This window comes from Leucopleurus acutus (genome assembly GCF_964270905.1).
Source record: "Leucopleurus acutus genome assembly, chromosome: 7".
Taxonomy (NCBI): Eukaryota; Metazoa; Chordata; class Mammalia; order Artiodactyla; family Delphinidae; genus Leucopleurus; species Leucopleurus acutus.
In genome coordinates, this window is record NC_139150.1 from 5725526 (window position 1) to 5745617 (window position 20092).

The following is a 20092-nucleotide window of genomic DNA, read 5'->3' on the forward strand; positions in this document are numbered from 1 at the left end:
GTCCAGGGCTGAGAGTAAACAGCACCCACACAGGGAGGGAGCAGGCTGCGGGCCAGACTGACTGCTTCGGTCCCCACTTCTCAGGCGCACGTGTGGGGAGGTGTGTGGAAGGGAGAGGGCGAGCCGCGCTGACCCCCTTCAATGAATCTTCCAGCTCCACTTGGGATGGCAGCACCTCTGCGCAAGGAACCTCGTGGTTGACTTCTTGGTGTCACACCCACATCAAGAGATGAGCAGATGTGACAGGTAAGAGGGGCTGAGGTAACCACGGCTCTCGAGTTAAAACCGTTAGATTATACAAAGCCATGAAGATAAAATTAACTTAACGAAGTAGTTACAGACGCAGGCTGTGCACCAGCTGGGTCAGGCCGACATCGCGCAAGACGATCGGCCAAGAGCGGCCAGAATCCTCGCCTTTATCTCGGGGGCAGCGGGCAGGGGCAGCAGGAGGGACAAGCAAACGGAGAGCAAACAGACTAAAAGTACTTTGCCCACAAGGTGTCTCGTGGAAATTTTATTATGTAGAGTGTAAAATGAATTGTCAGTCCAATAAAAACAACACTTTTTTTAAAAAACAACATGCATAACATTTTCCAATTGCCTTTTTTAAGAGTTAGACATTTCAAGCATTATAAGGAAAATAAGGAGAAAAACCCCAGACACTGTAACTTCAGTATATCTCAAACGGAATGTCCCCCAGGTCAATTGAAAAACGCAAGAAAAAATAGCTTCAATTCCGTTTTTCTTTCCTTTAAAAATACATGTTATCTGTACAAGATACGCTACAGTAAACACTGGAAATCATATTATCCCTTTTATTAAATCAAAATCATTTAATTCATATTGTGGTTAATGCTAGATTTATTTATTCATCTAGTTAATTTGACAAATATTAAGAAAATATTTAAAAGAAAAAAGCAAAAAACACCTTGGAATTAAAAAATAGTTACTACATTTTTATGCGGTTTAATGTTCCACAGTGTTTGTTAAAAGTTATATTGAATTTATTTTTAATATTAAAAATAACAGTATTTATATTTCTGAGAGAATAGAGAAAGGTTTTTTTGTTTTGTTTTTAAAACAAGCTTGGAGGTCTTAGATACACAATTGCAATCGGTAGGTAATGGAGACATGAAAAAACGTCTGCTAAACACACAAACACATTTTTATATTATTACCCCTTTAGAACTCTAGAAATTATACAAACCCTATAAAATGCCCCCTCCCGAGCCCTGTTGGACAGCAATACAATTATCTGTCTCAATTCAGAATTCACATAATTAATTACAATACATAATAGTTCAGTTTTTTAAAAAATGCAATAAAACCAGACAGCCAAGATACAAGAAATTAGAAGTAAAACATTTAATGAATTTACACATTTAAGAATATTTAAATACTGTTTAACAATTTTTTTAAAGAATTTGTTACAAGCCACCTAAGACTTCCAAGCCACTTTCTGTTGCAACAGAAAAAACTGTAAATAAAAAGACATGCAAACAAAACAAAACAAAAACACACCATGTTGAAATGTCACTGCTCTGCGGCACATTCTGGTGCCCGAATTTGCAGGTATTGCTCCAAAAAGAATCCCAGAGCTTACACATTTGAAGTAACAAACAAAAATAACAAAACAAAAATTATCAGCAATTTTTAGTAACTGATTTTCCCGATTTTTAGAAAAATTCTGTTAATCTAAATATAGTGTTTCACAGAACAAAACAAAGGTTCTTCATCAAAAGGGTTTGCACATCTAAAAACCTCTGTTACAAATAGGTTTTGCTCACAATGGTTTCGGGGGCGGCGGGGAAAGGGGGCTGCAGGCCACTGTCCTACTGTTCCTGTGGAAGGAAGGGGGAGAGCAGTTAGTCTGACGGCGAGTTCTCAAGTGCTGGCCTGAGGTCGGGGGCTGTCTGCAGGGAGGTGACAGGAGCTGACACACATGCACACACGCACGCCCGCGGGCACGCGCCATCCTTCCGGGCCTCGTCATGGGATCTGGCCCAGACAAAACCTCTCTCGTACAGGAGGCCCCGGGGCACCTCCTTCCACAGGGGATGCTGGGCGGGGAGAGGGGAGTGAGCGAGTGATGCCTCTTCTCAGTCACCTACCACCCCGCCACCTGTTCCCACCAGGCCCAGGCACAGAGGGCCATTTGGGCAGTGAGGTGAACGACTGGCCTTGGGTCCAGGGCCTGTGGTAACTGACACGCTGTCCATAGGGGCCAGACTGGCATCAGTCAGCACTGATGGCCTGAAAAATGCACCTGAGATGTGACCTGCGGGAGCAGTTGGTCCTCTTCTGTGCATTTATAAGAAAACCATTCTGGGCCTCTGATTATAGACAGAGCCCTCCAGGCTTCCAGGCAGGGCCCAGCCTTCAGAGGGTGTGGACTAGCCCTACTCCTGCTGCCCCTCTCTGCTGCCCGGGGACAAGCGTGACGGCCTGGCCACACCACCCTTTTCAAGAACAGGCCTGGGGAGTGACCCCAGCGCTGGTCTTACTCCCTAGCTGGTGCCACGCCTGCCCAGGGTCAGCTAAGTTCGGCACGCTCCTTTACAGCTGGGGGACCTGGGGCCCAGAGGAGGAAACTGAGTGCCACTCAGCACCGCGCTCTGGGTCTGGATTTGAGGGAAGATCAGGCTCGTCCTGGTAGGGGCTCTGCCCAAACAGTTCTTCCACTTGGCTCAAACCTGTCCTGTCTGGGGCGAGGAGGGGGCCAGGGAGGCTGCCGCGGGGTGCTCTGCAGACGGCGGCCGTGCTGAGCAGTGCCGGGGCCCACGCGGTTCCCCCTGTGCTCGGGCCCCAGGGTCAGGCACACGCAGAAGAATTGGGGGGGGGGGTCGGGGTTGGCCTGGGAAGTCTTGGCAGTGCTGGACCGGCTACAGACCTGGCTGTGGGCCTGAGCCTGCCCTAATGTCTGCCCGTAGAACGCGACCTGCTGTCTGTAATACTCCGCCCAGGCCATTGTGTAGTCCGGCGGGGAGCTGGCCTGAGGAGCGGCGCTGGCGGCGTGACCTGATGGACAAAGCAAAGCACGGGTTACTGGCAGCAGGGACGTGCCTGTGGGAGGCAAGGACACCGTCAGCCTGGAAGGATCCCTTCCCAAAGCCTCGGGGGCATCCGGGACAAGCGCCCGATGCTCACGCTCTCCCTCCAGACCCCTCAGCGAGTGCGCCAGGACTGCTCTGCCCGAGCACTGCTGCAGAAAGCGCGGTTATCAGCCTCTCCTCGGCCGGCCCCCGCTCCACTCCTACAAGACCTTCGTGTCTGTCTTCTCTCTCCAGAATCACATTCTCTGCATCTGTCTGCCTGTCCTGCCGGCTCCCAGTCAGTGCCCTGGGCCAGTGAGGGAGGAGGGAGGGCGAGAAAGCGGGTGCCCCGGCACGGGGGTGTGTGCACCTGCGCGGGGCATCCCGGCCCACGCGTGTCTGGGAATCTGGATGGGGGGCTCTGGGAAGACTTTCACCAGGTGCTCCAGGTGACGGTGACCTCCCTGACCCCCACCCTGGCCCCCAGAAGGGTACTGACCTGGTAATGATCCCAAACACAGGGTGAACATTTCTTTGACGGCCTATGACCTGAGCTCTTCCAACTAGCAAGTAACACCCTTCAGACTCAAGATACGTGAGACACCTCCTTCCAACAATACCCAAACATTCTGGTTCAGCAGTTTTGGGATTCACACCAGAGACCTTAGTACTAATTTTAAATGATTCACTTAGGGTATTTTTTTTTGTTTTTGGTTGTGATTAGGTTTCCTCCTCTTTTTAAAAAGACTGGCTTAGTTAAGAAAACTGGCACAGTTAGGAAAAGAGCTTACTTTGGAAGAAAAGCAACTCAGCACCCGCTCCGACCCTCGACTCCCTGCTCTGAGTCTCACCGCGCCCTTCCTCTTCACCTGTCCTGAAGCGGCCTTAGAGCCGGGCAGCGGCAAGACCGCAAGGCAGTCAGGAAACGGCTCCCGGCTGGTCTGAGTCCTAACCAGGTGGTTCTCAAGTGGACGGCCAAGGCCGGGACTGTCCCTGAGGGTAGGTGCCATGCCCTTCCGGGCCCTTTAGAGTCCAGGAGAGAAGCGCGAGGACTGGAGGACGGCAAAGGACAACCGCGCGTCTCCCCTGACAGGCACACGTGGGGAGAGGGTGGCAAAGGTGGACGCGGAGATGCGACTCACACAGGGAAAGCGGGAAAGAGAAAAAGGGGTCAGGGAGCCACGGCCTCTGAGGTCTACAGTCCTGGGGGCTGTGTGGCCGGGGAGCCGCTTGTTAAGAAGGACCAGCGCACTCACTCTGTTTTCTGTAATAGTCTTCCCAGGCCTTGCTGTAGTCGGGCTGGCTGCTCTGCGGCTGGCTCTGCTGGCCTGGGCGAAGAACACAAAAGCAGTCAGGCCTCCGGGCTCCCGGGGCCTCGGCCCCCAGCCCGCAGGCTCCAGGCCCTGCTCTCTGCACTCACTCCCTTGCCCCTGTGGCCCGGGGTGGGGGGGCTGGGGGAGGAGCCAGGCCGACCCCCAAGAGGGCCTCCACCCAGGCCAGCGAGGCTGGGGCTGGCAGACAGCTGCCCCGGCAAGGCGACCAGCAGGCAGGGCCTCAACTCCCTTCAGTCGGGGACTCTGGGCTGCCAGGAGCAGAGCCCCCGGGGCCAGAGTGCTGTCTGCGGCTCCCTGGATTGGCCTGCAAACCGACAAAGAATCCGAATGGCGCTGACCACTCCCTTTCCCTGGCCCTTCTGTTCAAGGACTGATGGCTTTGCCTTTGCACGACGAGAACTACAGGGGACACACAGGGGAAGTGTCCAGAGACTGCGCTCAAGGTGACGACAGGAGACAGGGTACACACCTGACCCCCAGCCTCGCGCCTGTCCAGGGTGAGGGCGAGGACGTGTTGGGGGTCATCCCCGCCCTCCTCTCCACATCACTGGGGGCAGAAAGGCTGGGCTGGGGGGAGCAGAGCAGCAGCCTGCCCAGGGGCACGGGGGGCGGGTAGTGTTTAAAAGACTTGACCACAGCTGGAAGTCGGGACCCTCCTTCTGCCAAGGGCACCCCCTGCCGGCACGTCCTTTTTTTCGGTTAGAATCACAGCCTGCAGCAGGCAGGAAGGACGTGCTCAAAAACACATTTCACGGCACAATGCTTTCCCCAAGAGTTAATTTCCTCAAGGCTGAGGAGGGGCGCAGGCACGAGGACAGTCGGTGTGTGTGGGGACCCCTCCTCCCCGCGCTGCGGCAGGATGGGACTCGGAGCTGGACGCCGGCACCAGGAGAAGGCAAGGCCTGGGCAACGCGGCAGCAGGAACTGCCCCCTCAGACACGGAGGCTGTGGGCAAGTGGGATTTTTCTTCGGACCCAAACCAATTCTCCATTCCCCTGAGTGAAGCAAGCGACACCGCAGGCGAAGGCTGGCGCGTGGTGCGCGGCGCAGGCGCCAGCTGCGTTTCCGCTCGCTCAGCGCGCGCACCTTTGCCAACTCCTCGCCCGCCTAGCCTAGGAGGCAGCGGGGCGGGCTCTGCGGGAACTGCCCCCTGCACGGAGGCGGACGTGTCCCCTGCAGCTTCAACGCAAAGCCTCCCCACAGTCTAGGGCTTCTCCCAGGTCCTCTGTCCTGGGCGATGGGCACTGGGGAACCCTATCTGGGTCGCCTCCCACCCTGGGGGTGCTCTCTGATGGAACAGGAGGAAGCGAAACACGCCCGGGCTGCGGGCTAAGTGAGCACAGTGAAATGGGGAGGGTGGAATCTGGGTGGTGTGTAGGTGTTCGTGGTGAAGTTCTTTGAGATATTCTGCACGTTTAAGGTATTTCGTAAGAAAGTAAGAAAGGGGGAAGAGAGGGAACAAACACAACCATGCAATTTCAGAGCTCACAAGTACTTTAGAAATCAAATCCAAACCCTTCATTTCACAGATGACAGAACTGGAGCCCTAGAGAAGCGGGGACATGCCTCAGGCTGCCCAGCACTGCTCCAAACGTGTGGGGGGGCTTCTCCAGCTGTGAACCTGACCAGGCGCCCCGGGGCAGGGTCTCACACCCAGCACTCTGCTCAAGGGGAAAGGGGTGGAACCCCGGGCCCAGCCCCTTGTGGGCAAAGCTGCAGCACGTGTCCTGCAGCCTGGCGCTCCGAGGGGAGCCTGCAGATGCGCTGAAGAGCGCTTTCCAAACACCCCCAGGCTGGCCCTTCAGACGTCAAAAGAACCTAAGGTAAGGTTTTTGTTTTGTTTTTGTTTTTGTTTGGAAGGCTGTGCAAGATGGGCTCTACCAGCAGTAAAACTCAAGGATGACTCCTGAAGCTGACGTGGGGGCCAGAGAGTGGGAGGGGGTTTAATTCCAACGAGAATCTTCTCTTTTACAATCAGTTTTCTTAGAGAGCAAATTCTCTAATCATGCGCTTTCTGGAAGTTCGGGAGATAGAGAATCCTTTTCTAAGATGGTGCTGGGGAGGAGAGAGGGAGAAGGCCACCTTGAGGCCAGAGGAGGGGAGCAGGCGGGGCACCCATTAGGCGGGGCTGCTTGAAGAGGCTGCAGCGGTGGAAGGGGCTCAGGTCAAACCACACTCTCAGGGCCCACAGGCCTTTCGGACCCGTTTCTGGGGGACCAGAGTGACGGAAGGCTGCAGCTGAGAAGGTGGGCCAGGAGAGAGGCGGGTCCCCTGTCCCCGCCCAGCTGGAGATGAGCCCAGCAGGCCTGTCCCTGGAGGCATCCCACCTCCTCCTGAGTCACTTACTTGGAACCTGCTGTGTGGGCTGCTGCCACGCCTGGTAGGTGCTGCCCCAGCCCTGGGTCAGGAAGGCCGGAGGACCACTGCGGAGGACAAGAGGACTCATTCCAGGGCAGGCCACACCCCACCCCCCAGCCCCTGCGCCCGCCCCCGCAGCAAGCACAGCGCCCTCTGCTGGAGACGCGGCAGGGCGGAGTAAAGGCGGCCCACCCACCTCACAGGCGCGCTGTGAGGGCTTCCGTTCACTTTAGCGGCCATGTTTGGGAAGCACCCTGAGCTCCTCGGAGGAAAGGTGCTAAAAGAAAGTGGAAAACAAATAAAGACAATACAACGGCTTTTGCAAAAACAAACAAACAAACAAAAACGCTCCCGCCACCCAGCCCCAGGGCGGTGAGCTCTCCTACGGGATGCTGGCGGGACCACAAGACCCTCCGCCCTCTGGGAAGGCTCTCGCCCCAGCACTGGTCACTGAGCAACAGACAGGCCAGAGGGACCACCAGTAAGAGAGAAGGAGAGGAGTCCTGCCCACGCCCAGAACTTGCGGCTTTCGGCTGGCACTCCCTGGAAGTAGCTGGAAAAGGAGGACCCCTTGGGGGCAGTGAGTTCTTCCAGTCAAGAAAAGACTCACTTCTGATGCGGCGCGGCAGGTGGCTGGCTGAAGGGGCCCTGTGCGAAGGCTCCGGGCGCTCCGAGACTGGCACCCTGTCAGGACACAGAGGGAACTCTCACCTCCTGTCGGCTGCGCCTGCACCCTCTGCCCAGGCCCACCCCGAGGCAAACCACAGCTTTCGGGGAGAGAGACAAGTGAAGTGAAGATGCCCTGTGGCACTCGCACTAGCCTTCCTTGCCCACAGTGGGCTTTATTTGCAGAAACAGCTTCTGCCCCTTGAGCGACCGATACCACCACACAGCCAATACCGGCACCACCACAACTGCCCTAGCGTGTCGCCCTGGGGGTAGGGACCGACCTGCTGACTGTCCCGTCAATTCAGGCTGGCCCACGGCTTTCTGCCCTTCTACGTCCCCTTTGAGGTGAGCAGTGGCCAATCTGTCCTCCATCAACACTCCCTTTCTTTATCTGCTTTGAGGTGCCTGAAACTAAAGCCAGAGTCAATGAACGCTGCCTGCAGGGCTGGCCGCCGGGGCGATGCCAGTGGGAGTCCGGGGGCAGTGCTGGGGGAAGGCTGCCGGCCCTGGCTGCTCATCTACGCCTGCAGGGCCAACGGCTCGGGGCCTGAGCTGCGGTGGCCTGGGCGAGCTCTGCGCGTCTGGGCCTGGCCCTGGTGTCCCTGTGCCCCGACCTTCCCCCTCAGCAACGTGGGAGGGGGCTGTTGCCCTCACATCACGTGAGGACCATGAGCCACAGGAAGTACAAGGTTCTGGGGAGAAACAGGCGCCTTGGACATCCAAATGAAAGCCCAGCTCCTATCACCCAGGTGGGGAAAGGACCTCGTACGTACGCCCACTTTCTCGTCGATGAGGTGTCTGGCCAGCTCGATCTGCTGAGGAAGGCCCCTGATGGTGAACATCCGCAGGCTGGGGTCCGTGCTGGGAGGCGGGTTCCGCTGAAGCTCCACGTGCGCTCCCGAATGCTGGTTTATGCTTTTGATGTTCTCGCCCCCTGCGGGCAGGACACAGAAGAGTAGGTGACTACAGTTCTCTCCTCCAGAGGAGGAATGGGTATTTTCTGCACACCAGTGCTCGTCCTAAGAGTAGACAAGGACTTCCCATTTATACTTTAAAACGGCTCTTGTAAAAACCAGAGCTGTCTCATTTGTGAAGCCAGACTTGTGAAGCAAAGCTGAGGCGCAATGACACCACGTGGCACCAGCTGGTCTCCATCTCAGTGTCCTATGCAGAGGCCTGGAGTGGCCCAGAAACCAGGTCTGGGCCTTGGCCCACAGATCTGCACACAGTGAGCTCAGCTCCGGAGAAGGCACCCCATCCTTCTCAGCATGAGAATGGTGACCTGATGGCCCCTCCATGGCACAATGCGGGCCTTCAGCCCCGGTGTGGGCCACCGCACTGCTGTCTCCCGCCCTCCACAGGTCAAACAGACGGCCACAGGCCCCAACAATACCCACAGCCCACTCAAGCCTTTAATATCCCATCCTGTCTCTTCTCAAGTCTCTTCTTCCTGCGTGGGTGGGGGACAGGTCTAGACAGAGCGGCAGCCTGAGAATGGAGGTCACAGAGGCCTGGGTGGAGTGGGGCTAATGAAAATGTAGTTGGACTCTTTGAAAAACCTGTGAGAGTCCCAGTCTCTTAATGAAATTTGCGTAACAAAAGCTCCACCAGTGTAACAATGGTTTGATTCTTCTCTTCAAATTTCACAGAACTTACAGATCAGCTCTGCTCAATTGGGGTGGCGGAGCCAGAATTCTAGGAAAACTTGGAGCACAGAGTTCTGCAGAACTGGAAAAAGACGATGTGTATAAAATCTGACGCAGGGTACCAGGGAGCCCCAAAGGGTCAAAGCGAAGACTAAAGGCCAGTCTCTGTGTCACCCCTCCCCACCCAGAGTCGAAACTAAGCTGCAGTGACATTTCTCGTTTCATTGTAACACGTCCACAATCCTTCAAACTCCCAACCTGCCCTCCACCGGCCCTGCTGGAAAGCCACGTCTGAACAAAAGCATCGAGGAGTAGGTAAGTAAGGGACACCAAGAGCAGGCACGGCTCATCTCATCCAGAAAGCATGATGGGATTCTACGAGGGTCAGGATGCAAAGGTGGAGCCTGGGTCCGGCCATTCTTCCTGAAGGAAGTGTGAGCGGCCCTTACACCATAGTAAGGAAACCAGGAGACAGTCGCCATTCAAGAAAGCTTGGTTCAAACGTTAGTCTGGACAGGATGTTAGCTCGGTTTAGGGTAGTTTTAAATTTAAAAGCAAATTAAAAAAAAGAACAGCCCAGCAGACCACAGTGTTGTATGCATGGTTTCCCTAAAGGTCTGCTGCAGTTTAGGCGAGGGGTCCCTGTGTCGTCTACACCTTGAGCCTTGAGCAAACACGTGGTCTCAGGGGCAGCACCAGCCAAGGCAAGAGTCACAGACAGTCTTCAGCAGCTTCACTTTGCTTCCCGGTACGCGCAAGCCCCCCCCCCAGCCCCACAACTACCCACCTTCACTCAGGTCATGAATTCTACCTCCTTGGCATCAGGAAAGGCAAGCAGCTTGGCTCCTAGGCAAGAGTGTTCTTAGGGAGCGCCGAGGAGCCAAGAGTAGGCGGAGACCTTCCCACTGCACACCCAGCACTTGAAGGGACCCCCACCCCACCCTCTGCCCAGACCACTCGGTCCCCACGGGCCCAGACCGGCTCCCCTCCATCAGGCACTTGGACCAGCAGCCCCAGACTCCTCCCTGAGGCCTCAGGCCCATGCTAATAAGGCGAGGAGGCACCGCAAAACTGCACGGGGCCGGAAGGAGTTAATTTAAGTTCATCTTCCTTTAAGAGGAGGTCGCCAGCTTGGCACATGGTGGCCGTCTACAGGCTCATTCAGCAGCCTGCCCCATTCTTCCACCTGACGGGGGGCAGAAGCGACCCACCAGTGGCCCCCGGCTGGATGTGAAATCGTAAAGCAATTAATCAAACCTGCTAAAAGGCTGGGCTGACAAGAGCAGGGCTGGCCACACTATCTGTCACTATTGCTGTATTTATCATGGAAATCCAGCAGGGGCCCAGGGAGGTGCAGCGTCTGTCCAAGGGCTGCAGGGCCTGCCTGCGTGTGGCTCCCCTCACCCCACGCCTTTCCCAAGAAACAGGAAGACCTCACACCCAGCCCCTGGGGCGGGGAGTTACAGAAAGGCCTCTGCTCCTGCCTCAACGAAACTTAGCCTGGCTTCCCAAGGCTGCTACTGGGGCACCAGGACACAGCATCAGTTACTGCTACGTTCTGCTGTCTCCTCCCTCTGGGGATCGCTCAGGATGACTTTGTAGAGGACAAACTATGAGCGACTGTCCTGTGAGTACCGAGGTTTCACTGACTAGGAGGAACTATCACAGTGAAGACAGAAAGGCTCTGCCAGGTCTAGAGATGACACTTCCCATGAAAACCTCGTTGACAAAACGGTTCTCCAAAAGCACAGAAAAACCTAGATCTGATTCTTGAACTCCAGGCATCAGCTGGATTTAACCTCATGGCAGCAGGCCAGCTGATGGCCTGGGCAGCACGTCTGACTTATCACAGCATTTGGGCAGCCAACAATGTCCATTAAACACCTCCCAGCATGTACGCCCTGCCAGAAAATTAAAACAAACCTACGTCGTTCCTACACCCCTGAGAGGTTAACCACCCAGGGACAACACGGATACAAGAGAGAAACATTTTAGAAGAGCATAAAACACACACTGTCCAGGAGTGGGACCCAGTGCAGATTCCGGGAGGTGAATGAGAGGGACAGGAGGAATCCCAGCCCTGTGCCGGCTCGTGAGGATGTGCCTCGCCAGCCTCAGCTTTCTGCCGGTGAAGACGTTCCCAAGTCAGGTTCCACGGGATGCTAGCACCCCTCCAACAGCTAAGAGATGTCTGGTGATCACAGAAACTGGGGAAACTCTAGGGAGAAAACTGTATTTATTTCTTCCATATGTTGCCAAACACATACAAAGGGAATAAATAGGCAAATACAAAACCCAATGCTGAACATGAGTTTCCCACCAGGTCAAGGGCTTTGCTTAGAGAGCAGAGAAGCTAAGCCCACTGCTCCGCGAGCCCCAGACCTGCTCTCAGCAGCCTTCCTTGGTCAAGGCCAGCCCAGGTGAGCCAGCAACAATGGCCTAGAAACCTGCCTGCTCTCGCTCGCTCTTCGCTGAAGGACAGGAAGGAGCCACGTTAGCCATTGATGAGGGCTTCTACACAACGTCCTCTAAAATGCCTAGAAACAACTAACAAGTCAATTTTTATTTCCCTCCACAGGGTGCCTGATACTCTTGGTAAATATGTTGAAAAGATAAAAACCACTTTCACATGTTGTGTCAATAGAGAACAAATACCCAAATCCAGTAAGAAAAAAGTGGCGCACTCGCCACAAAGCAATCTTCGCTTGAGGAAATTATCTTAACGGTTCCTCTAAGCTCCCTGGGGGTGAGTTAATCACCAATCAGTCGATCGACAAACACTTAGAGGCCCCTCACCCGTTCAGGGTGCCTCCTCAACAACCTAAGCTGCTTCCACAGGCAGCGGGTCTTCCCGACCATCTGTTTACACGCTGTAATGAAGTACTGGCTTTGCCCCATTCACGAGGGCCCATGCAGAGGACGGTTCCTGCAGAAGGCAGCTGATGCCTCGGACCTGGCCCCTCAGTCAAGGGCAGCAAACAGAAGGAACTTTGTGCTTCAAAGGTATTGGACGTGGCCTGTCTGCTCTCAGGTCAAACACCTGGAAGGGGAACGCCGAACTCCAGCAACCGCCTCTTACCTTTGCCTATGACGAGGCCGCACTTATCTGCCGGCACTGTGTAGGTTATTTCCTGGATGCCACCAGGGTTTCCCACGCTCCAGTCACCGCGGCCACGGCCTCTTCCTCTGGCTACCGCCAGGCCTCCGAAGCCATCTCTTTCCTGGGAAGGAAGCAAAGCTCAGGTGACATTTCTGTCACTGCCACCAGCACTATTTTTCATCTCCGGGGAGGAGGTTAAGTGACAGGATGTAATCAACGCCACACATTAGAACCTGAGCACCTTTCCACATTTCAGACTCTGAAGTGCTCTTTGCAAGTAGAGTTAACACAGATCACAGGCACATTCAAGAAGACGTGCGCGGATGAATCACGTGGTTACACAGACAGCACAAACACACCCAACTATAACAGGCAGTCAGCTATACATTCCTAAGTCTAAAGCCCAGTGCCCTTATCCCTGGAGTTTTAATTACTGGGCCTTAATCTACAGGCATCAGGAGCTGGTTTTCTTCTCAATGCTGGGCCTACCAGAAACCAGATATTAGATGCTGAAGAGCTATGAGCTTTTGAAAGTGACACATGAGTAGCAAGGATGACTTCTGACCCTCTCCCGACAAGGTTGCTACAGAGAACCATTCAGACACCGCTCTGAGAGTCAGAACACCCTGCAGTTCAACCAGCAACAAGAATAAAAGGGTTTTAAAGAAAAATGGGTTGTCTCGCTCCCCAAGAGAGGGAGGAACAAGCCAGGCCCATCCGCCCATGGTCTGGGGCTGGAGAAGTCTCCCGACTTATTCTCACAGTTTCCCCACCAGAGAGCAAAACCCACAACCAACACCTAAGCGAGGAAGATTCCTTTCACTCGAGAGCGAAACACCCCATTCCAGCCTTTGTCCTTTGAGTCACTTTGGAGCAGCAACATTTAAAATCTTGGAAAGGCTGAAGGCGAACCTGGTCAAGCTGAGAGCTTCTTCACGAAGGGAGAAGCTGAGCAGGCGATCGGCACAGCCTGTTCCTGTCGATGAAGGGTAAACTGAATGTTTACCCAGAATCGAAACCCGCAGAAAGCCGAGCTCACTGGAGTGCTTTCTGTTGCACTCTGCTTTCATGAGCGACAAATGACAAGTAAACAAGGTGATTTTAGGGATTTACACTAGAACACAAACACGTGGCCAACTTTCTGGGTATGCCACAGATTCTCAAAGACAAGCTGTCCCCTCATCATCTCACGGCCTTTGCAGTCCTGGGATCATCAGTTCTTACTACTAAAAAGGATGTCAGAGATGAATTAGTGACGCTTCTCTGAACTTGTCTCATCCTAAGAACTGCCTGGGGCTGTGGGTGAGATCCAAGCCACCCTCTTGGATACTCTGATTCAGGAGATCTGGGGCGGGGGGTGGGGTCTATAAACCTGTAACCTCAGCAGGTGCCGCCAGATGACTTAGGGGATCATGTGGGGTGCATCACCTGGTACAAACCCCTTGGTTTGCTGCTGAAAACACTACGCCAAGAGGAGTTCAAAGGCTCGCTGAAGGTCACATGAAAAGTGGCGGAGCTGGGATGGTGGTTTCTAATCTCTGGCTTCTTTCTTCAGCTATTATTCTCAGACTTTTCCTACAAACCTGGGGGACATGATGTGCCAACCTGCCACCAGCTACAGTAGTTCTCCAGAGCAATTTACAACGGGGGCAGGTGTATCCTAACAGCATCACACAAGCCTGCTCACGTTCCAGAGAAAGACGTGCATGGAATCAAGTGCATGAAGACAGTGTCAGGATTTGGGCAGAACGTGGAGTCCCTTCTAAAGCTGAGATGAGACTTTACTGTTATACTAGGTACACTGGACTGTTTGAAACCTGGCAATCTGCACTGTTACATCCCACAAACAGTTTAAATAGTCAGGAACTTTGTAAAAAAAAAAATCTAGATTCTGAGACAATAAAGGCAGCCGAATAATAAACTAGCAGGAAAACAAAAACAAAAATGAAGGCGGGAAAGAGACAGATGTAGAGAAGCCCATGGCTATAATCTTGGAGGGAGGTAACTGACAAGAGTACTGGTTTCCAAAACCGTGACTTGAGAGGGGGTGACTGCTCCAGGGTGTCGCCCCGAGAGCCCCAGGTAGCACTTGCTGCTTCTGCCGGTGAGATATTGAAGCTCCAGAGAGCCAGACCCACCTGGGCTGTAAGAATAAGCTCGTTGATGACATGTGCTGCGTGCTGGCATCGCTCTGGGGGTCCCATGACCTGTGCAGCTCTCTCTGGACTAATACCATCATCTGTGGAGCAAGGTGAGAGATGGGATTAGGAAAAGCCCAACTTCAGAAGGAAACAAACGTCAATCTGATTTGCAATCAATGTTCCAACCAGTGCCAAAGGCAGTAATAAGAACATCACCGTATCAGGGAATCTTCTGCATAGGGAAACGGGTGCGGCTACATCTTTTTGCGTGATCCACGTCAATACTCATTTCTTATGCAATTACAGCCACTTAAAAAAGATATCACTATAGAAACTAAATTAAACTTAAAAAAAAAAAGTGCCAAGGAAAACAGAGTTGAGCCACAGCAGTATTTTCCCAGAAGTAGTCCATCATGATGTTTTCCCATCTTCAGAGAAATGAGTGAAATAAAGACATTGTAGATGATTTTGCTTGTAAAGGTAAATTTATAAAATTTAAAGAACGGTCCTTGATTTTACGATTTTTTTAATGGTTTTAAGTTATCTTTAATTTTATGAAAGCAAAATAACAGTTTTTTTTTTTTAAGTCTTTACTTGGCAAAATTAAAAACTGGAAATGCTATGTTGATTCCCCCCAATTTTACTAGTCCAAGGAAAAAAAGAAAAAAGCCTGGACACCCCTGGGCTAGAGTGTTCTGGCACAAGAAGGGTGACCCGGCCAGCAAATCCACAGAAAGAAATGAGGGACCAGAGGACAAACCTAAACTGGAAATTTGGTAACAGAATGTTGCAAAAGAGAGAGAGGGTGAGGGAGAGCAAAGAACACAAGTGGGCTAATAACAATGTCCTTGTTTTGTGAGGTGTTCTTTAATCCTTCATAATGCTGAGGACTTCTGAGAACCATCAAAACCTACCTGGTTTGAACTGAATTCTCACACCAGCATCATTCTGGATCTTTTTGATCATTTCCCCATTTCTTCCTATTACAATCCCAACTGCAAACCTAGGCACAGACACCTAAGCACAGAGAAACAAAACATCAGAGTTTTTCTGCAAACCTGGTGTGTGTGCGTGTGTGTGTGTGTGTGTGTGTGTGTCTGTGTGTGTGTGTGTCTGTGTGTGTGTGTCTGTGTGTGTGTGTGTGTGTGTGTATATACATACAATGATTTTTATCACAGTGCATTTCTGGAAATGATACAATAAAGCATTTTTTTCTTCCTCTTAGGAAAAATACTGTGGTTGATGGCTGCATTCCTGTCCATTAAATGCATCCAATAGGTCTGAGACCTGATCAAAAATAGTTATAAAGATGAAGTAAAGTAAGAATAAACCTCGTAGATAAAAGATTAAAAAAATATTTTAAGATTAAAAATTTATCTTCCAAATTTTATGAAATAAACATTAATGTACCATACACATTGATTATACTATGGTCGTATAAAATGTTTTTCTTTTCCTTCACTCTTTTATTGTAGTAAAATATATATAACATAGTATTAATCATTTTAACCATTTGTAAATACACACTTCAGTGGCCTTAAACACACTCACAATGTTGTGTAACCACCACAGATGTCTACACCCCAAACCTTTTCATCATCCCCAATAAGAACTCCCGTGAAACCACAGCGCTTCCTTCCCCGGCCCCTGCTAACCTCTACTTTCCTTTCCGTCTCTATGAACTTGCCTATCCTAGGTGCCTCATGTGAGTGGAATCATGACAACGTTCATCCTTCTGCACCTGGCTTATTTTACCAAGCATAACGTTGGCAGGGCCCACCCTCGCTGTAGCCGACATCAAGGATGTATTTCGATCCCATTCCACCTCATCAGTAAAACAGGCTTAGGAGTTTGATACTATCACAACATAGGTCACCACGAAAACCTGGACTTGGGTCTTCATCTGGGCAGTGGGGTGCGCTTTGAAGCACAACCCCCAACCAGGGGGAACGGCCCCATTCCCTGAAATGCGTGCAGCTGGCGCTCCTCACTACAGCTGGCTGTCCCACTCCTTTCTCACACCCACCCTGTGAAGCCAGTGTACTAGGAGGGTTTTGCAGCTGAGATAAGAGTTAAATAACTTGCTCAAGGTTAAAGAGCTAACAGAAGCGTGCCCTACAACCTTAAACTTGCCTACTAACCTGTAACTCAAGCATACCTCTATACTGCCTCCTCCCATTCGGGAGCTGAAATCACCGCGTACACCTCGAAAATCAGCTTGGTCTTTTTCTCGGATGATCTCTAATACCATTTCTCTTGCTTGCTGCATAAACACAGATAAAAGGCATTAAGGAAAACAAAATCCTGAAAAAAGACATGACACCAGGTGAAAGATCAAACCCTCTTAAATTGGGCTTAAAGCCTCAGGAGGTGCTCAGTGGGAGAACTCACTATATTATGTTACTATTGTTACATGGGACACGGGCAGGCTGCTACTGAGCAGTATATCGTGTATATCACAACTTAAATGACGTGTTCCTTACACTGTCCAAAAAGTCCACACAGATAAGGGTTCACAGTCTTCTAAGCCACAGCTGGGTCAGCACATTGGTGCTGGGTCAGAACTTGATGATGGTCGCTCCACCGTATTTCTGACGTGCCATTTCTTTCTAGTGGGCAAGGGTGGGGTCTGAGAGCTCTGACAGTGGGCAGTTTCCACGGGAAGGAAGACATTAACAATGCATCCCATGGCAGAGAAGCTCCAGGGAGGGAAAGGGAAAAGGCCAGCCTGGGAGCCCGAAAATACCTCCTGGCACTGAGAGCTCGAACGGCTTACCAACTGGCAAGAGCCTCCCTCAACACCTGACTCTAAGGCGCATTCAGTGTCCTCACCCCCAAGAACGCACCTGAGTCAGCCCATCCCGCCCACGCCAGCACTGGTGCCCTAGGAGCCATGCTGAGGAGCAACCGTGCACCTCAAGGTCATGTGAGAACTGCAACTGAGTCCCAGTTCTGGGAAGATCAAACCAAACGAGAGCAAGCCAAAACAGCAACGCCTCATGACATCTGGAGAGACTGGGACACGGACTGACTATAATATGATGTTACGGGATTACCGTTATTTTCTTAGGCCTGGTTTTACAGAAGCAAGTTTTATTCTTAGGAGATACATACTGTAGGATTTGGAGGTAAAAACTCACAGTATCTGACGCTTACTTACAAATGGTAAAGCAAAAAACTAAAACATAAACACACAAACAAAACAGTAAGTAGGTTGAGGGTATTCAGATGTTCGCTACACTATCTTTTCAACTTTTCTCTATATTTGAAGTTTTTCAAAATAAAAAGTTGGGAAGAGGGAAAAAAAAAAGAAACCCAAAGAACAATATACCCTAAATACAGCAGACAGCTTCTTCATAATAAAAAACATGGAATACACAGTTCTAAAATAAAAAAAATACTGAAAACCTTTCTTTATAATAATTTTCCTGCAAATCCATGAAACATCAATGAAATAAGCTCTTTGCCCAGGTATTTTTTCTACAAAAGACAAAGCCAAACGTTCCACTGGAGAAGGCAGGAGTGGAGGGCTTCTGGGAGGCAGGCTTTCTGTGTCCAGCCAGCTCTCCCCTCTGTCCAAAGAGCTCTACGACACACAGCAGAGGAGTCCCAGGCTGGACTGCGTGAGCCGAGTGAGGAAGATTAGGTGCAGTCTGTTTTTTTTTTTTTTTATTAAAGCCCACCTGTTTACATCTAAAGAGGTTAGAAACTCTAGGGGACCTGACAGGGCAGTAGATAGTGAAGGGCTGCATTGCTGACGGGAACCTAAGCAAAGCAGCCACTGTAATCACCGGCCCTCAAACCTGTTTTAAAATCATTACATATAGAAACCTTGACCAAAAAAGAACTACCAGTGGTATCATTTGAGTTCAGCTGAACGACAGCATTAAGAAATACAGGAGGGGCTTCCCTGGTGGCGCAGTGGTTGAGGGTCCGCCTGCCGATGCAGGGGACACGGGTTCGTGCCCCGGTCCGGGAGGATCCCACATGCCGCGGAGCGGCTGGGCCCGTGAGCCATGGCCGCTGAGCCTGCGCGTCCGGAGCCTGTGCTCCGCAGCGGGAGAGGCCACAACAGTGAGAGGCCTGCGTACCGCAAAAAAAAAAAAAAGAACTACGGGAATTCTTTTGCCAGAGACTGGTAACCTCTGCTGGATCAAAGCCCCAAAGCCCCTGCAGAGGGACAGCTGTCGCTGACGGGCTGGCTCACCAAGGTGTGTCGCTCTGGAGCTACTCTAAATGCAGCGAAGGTCGGGCAGGCTGCAGCAGGCAGAAAAGAGCGCGTTCGTGTCTCACGGGGACAGACACACTCCCACACCCACAGCGCACACACATTCCTGCTAATAGCCCAGGTGCTGGAAGATGGAGCACCTGGGTGATTTAGACCTAAGCCCCTGCTTTCAGCACCTGCGGTTGTCCTCTGAGGCTCACAGGACGCTTACCACGAGGGCACACACGTGCCTTGTGTGGTACTGGCACCTTCGGTCACCTCCCACCTCAGCCAGTGATCTTGTAGAAATGGGTTGAGAGAACAAACAACTAAAAGGCAGAGGGAGCCTGCATCTGAGCTGGCCACAGCCCCACCTCGAGAGCTGCATCTGATCAGAGCTGCGCCGGCCAATGAAACCTTCTGTGTTTACGGACAAGTTCTGTGCATGGGCTGCCCTGATGGCAGCCACCATCCACGTGTGCTCTGAGCACTCTGAGCGCTGAAACGTGGCCAGTATAAATAAGGAACTCACTTTTTACTTAATCTGAACAAATTCCAACAGCCACGTGGCCAGCAGCTCTGGTACTGGGCAGCACAGCCCCATTCTTTGCATCACCAAACTTGGTTTGGGAAGACAGCTCAAGGAACGCCACGCAGTTTTATAATTTCTTGAACGACATAAAAGCTCTACAAGTACTACCAAGTGCTACCGCCACACCCAGGACCTGCCTGACCCATGGTTTCTCTCCTACCTGTACTTTAAATGGGTCTCCGGTGATGCGCAGAGGCTTGTCCGCTCCCGTGGGCAACGGGCCGTCCTGGATCATGACCATCTTCACGCCTGCCCGCTCCTGTGAGGGCACACACACCGGTACAGCCCTCACCGTCGGCAAGAGGCACGCAGGATGGCACAGCTGCACGGGTCGGCTCGTGTCCACAGCGAGACATGCCCCACTAGCAAAGGCACTGCTCTCTGATCCGGCCCGTGAGGCTGGCCTCCGAGAATGCTGAGGTACACGCCGTGCTTGAGGGCGTCCAAGCCTGACCGAGAAAACCGTTTCCCAAAACTCTCCTCCCTTTCCGGTTCCTGGAGTATCTAAATGTGAACGAGCTACTTTTACAAGATGCTAAGCACCGAGCTAGACAATCTATTTAACGTCACGTGGTCAGAGCTCACGCACAGCAACGGGAGGGAAGGGCCACCACTTCCCGACCTCACAGAGGAGAGCTCTGAGTAAGCTACTGAAGGCTCCAGAGCCGATGAGCGCGGCACCAAAATTTGGATTCTGGGACTCTATAAAGTCTGAACTCTTAGGAGTCCACGGTAGAATGCCTTCCACATCCAAGGACTGGGCTATACGAGAGCACACAGGCAGGCCACAACTCCGACCCGCAACTTTGAAAGCCCAGAGCTCGGAAAGAAGCTTGCTCCGAACTAAACCTGGCAGCAAAGCTAACCTGAACTCACGTGAGCGTACTTCCAGCCCTCCTCTCCTGGAGTGTGACTGTTAGGTTTAGCCATGAAAACCTGCACTTGGTTACGGGATGCAGCCCCAAAACTTGCTGGGGGTATTAAACCTACAACACGTTTGGCCCAAGTGTCTC

The 20092-nt window shown here is 52.1% G+C and overlaps 1 protein-coding gene across 2 annotated transcripts in view; it reads right to left on the reverse strand.

Moving 5' to 3' along the window:
• Positions 1 to 483: 483 nt before the first annotated feature.
• FUBP3 (far upstream element binding protein 3) overlaps positions 484 to 20092 on the reverse strand; it is a 49369-nt gene continuing 29760 nt past the window's right edge. For both annotated transcript variants that reach the window (XM_082842743.1, XM_082842742.1), the window contains exons 8-19: positions 19240 to 19338; positions 16439 to 16543; positions 15195 to 15297; positions 14278 to 14378; positions 12119 to 12260; positions 8167 to 8327; positions 7335 to 7408; positions 6921 to 7001; positions 6713 to 6789; positions 4289 to 4360; positions 2891 to 3018; positions 484 to 1841 (exon numbers count right to left, since the gene is read on the reverse strand). In XM_082842743.1, the coding sequence (XP_082698869.1) occupies positions 1833 to 1841; positions 2891 to 3018; positions 4289 to 4360; positions 6713 to 6789; positions 6921 to 7001; positions 7335 to 7408; positions 8167 to 8327; positions 12119 to 12260; positions 14278 to 14378; positions 15195 to 15297; positions 16439 to 16543; positions 19240 to 19338 (1152 nt within the window). In that variant the 3' untranslated portion in view covers positions 484 to 1832. The remainder of the gene's footprint in view (positions 1842 to 2890; positions 3019 to 4288; positions 4361 to 6712; positions 6790 to 6920; positions 7002 to 7334; positions 7409 to 8166; positions 8328 to 12118; positions 12261 to 14277; positions 14379 to 15194; positions 15298 to 16438; positions 16544 to 19239; positions 19339 to 20092) is intronic.